Source organism: Amaranthus tricolor, chromosome 12 (genome assembly GCF_026212465.1).
Source record: "Amaranthus tricolor cultivar Red isolate AtriRed21 chromosome 12, ASM2621246v1, whole genome shotgun sequence".
NCBI classification, from domain to species: domain Eukaryota; kingdom Viridiplantae; phylum Streptophyta; class Magnoliopsida; order Caryophyllales; family Amaranthaceae; genus Amaranthus; species Amaranthus tricolor.
In genome coordinates, this window is record NC_080058.1 from 4235078 (window position 1) to 4238317 (window position 3240).

Consider the following 3240-nt stretch of genomic DNA (forward strand, 5'->3'; position numbering starts at 1 on the left):
GAAGTTACGAATTCAAATCTCAACCACAGCTAATTTAAAATAGTCATTTAACATTAGGTATAAGGAGCGTTTGTGTTGCATCCACAATTCTAACCTAAAAAACTCCCGTGTGAGAATATATAAGATTTTATGGGCCTCAATCATCAACTTAATCTTTTGGCTGAGTTGATTTCTTGATAAGAATCGAACTTAGTTGTATCGTAAGAATCACCGTACTTGCTTTAATGGACATAAATTTCCATTATCTACCAAATTATATTACTCCTTATATATATTTTAAAAGAAAAATTATCTAGAATAATTTAATATTTTAATGATTTTCTTACGATAATTTCATCTATTGATTAACCATGAATAACCTGAACTTTAAAGAATATTTTCCTAAAGTAAATTTGGGTAACCTAGTATACTTAAAATTAATGTAAAATTAAAGAAAAATTTTGAAAACCTACATTAAAAAAATCTGAATAATAAAAAAACTCAGAATTTTTTTCAATATTTTTTTACATTTTTTTCAACATTTTATTTTAATTTATCTTTTTTTTTAAAATAAAACTTATTATAGCAAGTTATCAGGTTATCGGGTTTACTTTAGAAAAATACCCTTTAAAATTAGAATTATTCATGGTTAATCTATAGGTGGAATCATTATAGGAAAATTTGAAAAAATTAGATTATTCGAGGTAATTTTTTATATTTTAAATATCAATTTATAAACTTCATAATAAAATTTCTCAATTATTTTGAATTTAGGTGACACTATTTCTAGTCACAAGAGCTTGATTCAACAGTAGTAGACTAAGACTTGAGTCCATATTTTGTCTTCTTCAAATCTCAATTCTCAAATAATTTTTTACCACCTACATTCTCCAAATTTGTCTCTAACCTCTACTGGTCCCTTTCTCTTTCTCTCCTCTCTTACTCTCCTTCTCACTTACTTCATCTAAACATACTCCAGATTTGTTTCACTTCTTGCACAAAAATTATACTCCATGTACCCATGTTCTAATTCAGTTTCAATTGTTTAGTTTGATGAAAAACAATTGATTTTTGTTTCTGGGTAGTTTTCAAATAATGGGTTTGTTTCTATTCTGCCATAATTGAATTTAGGTATTTTTTACCTACCCTTTTTTTTGATTTTTTTGGTATTCAATTTGTTTTGTAATGTATAATTAGTAATTGGGTGTTTGGTTTTGATAGGCACACAAAAGAAGTAAGAATTTGAAGTTTCTGCATCCATCAAAAAAAATGAGAGATTTCCCATCTTGTTTCGGAGAAAATGCTGTGCAAATAAGTGATTCTTCATCTTCTAATGGTAATAAAACTGCCCAAAACCTGGTTACTTGTATATATCAATGTCGATTTCGAGGGAAATCATGTCTTATAACAGTTACATGGAGTAAGAATTTGATGGGTCAAGGTCTTAGTATTGGAATTGATGATTCAAGCAACCATTGTTTATGTAAGGTTGATATTAAGCCATGGTTATTCTCTAAGAGAAAAGGGTCAAAAACTTTAGAAGTTGAATCTAGTAATATTGATATTTATTGGGACTTTTCCTCTGCTAAATTTGGATCTGGACCTGAACCTTTAGAGGGTTTTTACTTAGCAATTGTGTGTGATAAACAAATGATTCTACTACTTGGGGACATGAGGAAGGAAGCCTTTAAAAAGACTAATGTTAAACAATGTCATAGTTCTGCTGTTTTCATTGCAAAGAAAGAACATGTTTATGGGAAGAAGGTTTTCTACTCTAAGGCACAATTTAGTGATAATGGTCCCGTGCACGACCTTATGATCGAGTGTGACACGATTGGCACGAACGACCCATGTTTAATTGTCCGGGTCGATACCAAGAATGTGATGCAGGTTAAGAGATTAAAATGGAAATTTAGGGGTAATAATACTCTTGTGATTGATGGGCTTAATGTGGAAGTTTTCTGGGATGTGCATAGTTGGCTTTTTGGCACATCTCCTGGAAGTGCAGTTTTCATGTTCAGAACTAGTCTTTCTACTGAGAAGAATATATGGGCTAGCCAACCTATTTGTGATCCTAGTGTATTGCATTGGTCGACTTCGCAAAGGATTCGAGAATCTCAATCTCATCAATTTGGTTTCTCTTTGATTTTGTATGCTTGGAAGCAAGAATAGTGAGATTTAAGGATTCAATTGTTGAGTACTAAGTGCTAACAAGGTTACATTAGGGACTAGGGAGTGTCCATTTTACCTTTCTATGTGATGGAACTACACTATAATTTTTATATAATTGTTGTTCCTTGTCTTTCTTATCATATTTGTGGTGAAGGAAGACAAATTAAATAGATCAAAGTGATTTTTGTTGCCTTTGATTGTAAATTCTTCTGTCTCCTGTTCTCCTTAGCTTTTCTATACATTATTTTATTGTTTTATGAAGATTATTTCACATTGTGCTTTTTATTCATAGAAAATTAGATGAAAATGGTTCCAATCTATGTTACTCGGACTCTTCATTTTGCTTCACATACCCGTGTCCGATCCTTATTGCTGGGACATTGATATGGCACTTAGACACTTCATTTTAGGCTTAAAATTGAATATTTAGACGTATTCGACACTTGGACATGTTCCAATATCCGACATCAGTACCCAAGTCCAAGAAACATAGGTTCCAAGCATCTGCCGCAAAGTTGTACCTATTGTTCTAGATTGCCAGACTTTTAAAGAGCATGGCACTTAACATCTTTACTTATAAGTTTCACAAGCAAAAATTTTGATGTTTGTGAGCACGAGGTAAACCCCTTATTTTGCAGGATCCTGAACCAACTACAAGCAAGAAGAATTCAAGGTCAGCAGTTAGCAACTTAGCATGGTCCATAATAAAATAACTCATAAATCATGTGCACTTATTTTATGTTAATTTGCATTTTAATTTTGCTCAAGTGTAATATTGTATACATCCAACTCTGTAGAGCTTGCCTAGGTAAGAACTCGTGCCACTTATTGGGTAATGAAATATTATTGTTTTTGATTGTAACATCTTTTAAGATCTTTTTTTTCTCAACACAATGTACTGAACTGGTTTATTTCCCTACTGTGACAGGGTATTCTGCAGTTAGACATGTTGCTAAATGTCCGCTTTGTTGTTTTGGGCTATGAGCTATCCATGGAGTCGAATGAAGATGGGTTTATGCAATTCACATGACTTGTTGGTATGTATCTTCTTCTACATAATGTGGCCGAAGTATTTCTCTTAATTGTCAA

The 3240-nt window shown here is 31.9% G+C and overlaps 1 protein-coding gene across 1 annotated transcript; it reads left to right on the forward strand.

The window, feature by feature from the left end:
* The first annotated feature begins 809 nt into the window (after nt 1-809).
* On the forward strand, nt 810-2417 carry LOC130797272 (uncharacterized). The gene is made up of 2 exons (XM_057659808.1): nt 810-1110; nt 1201-2417. Exon 2 carries the CDS (start codon nt 1249-1251, stop codon nt 2149-2151), a length of 903 nt encoding a protein of 300 aa, XP_057515791.1. The 5' UTR covers nt 810-1110; nt 1201-1248; the 3' UTR covers nt 2152-2417.
* Nucleotides 2418-3240: the final 823 nt, after the last annotated feature.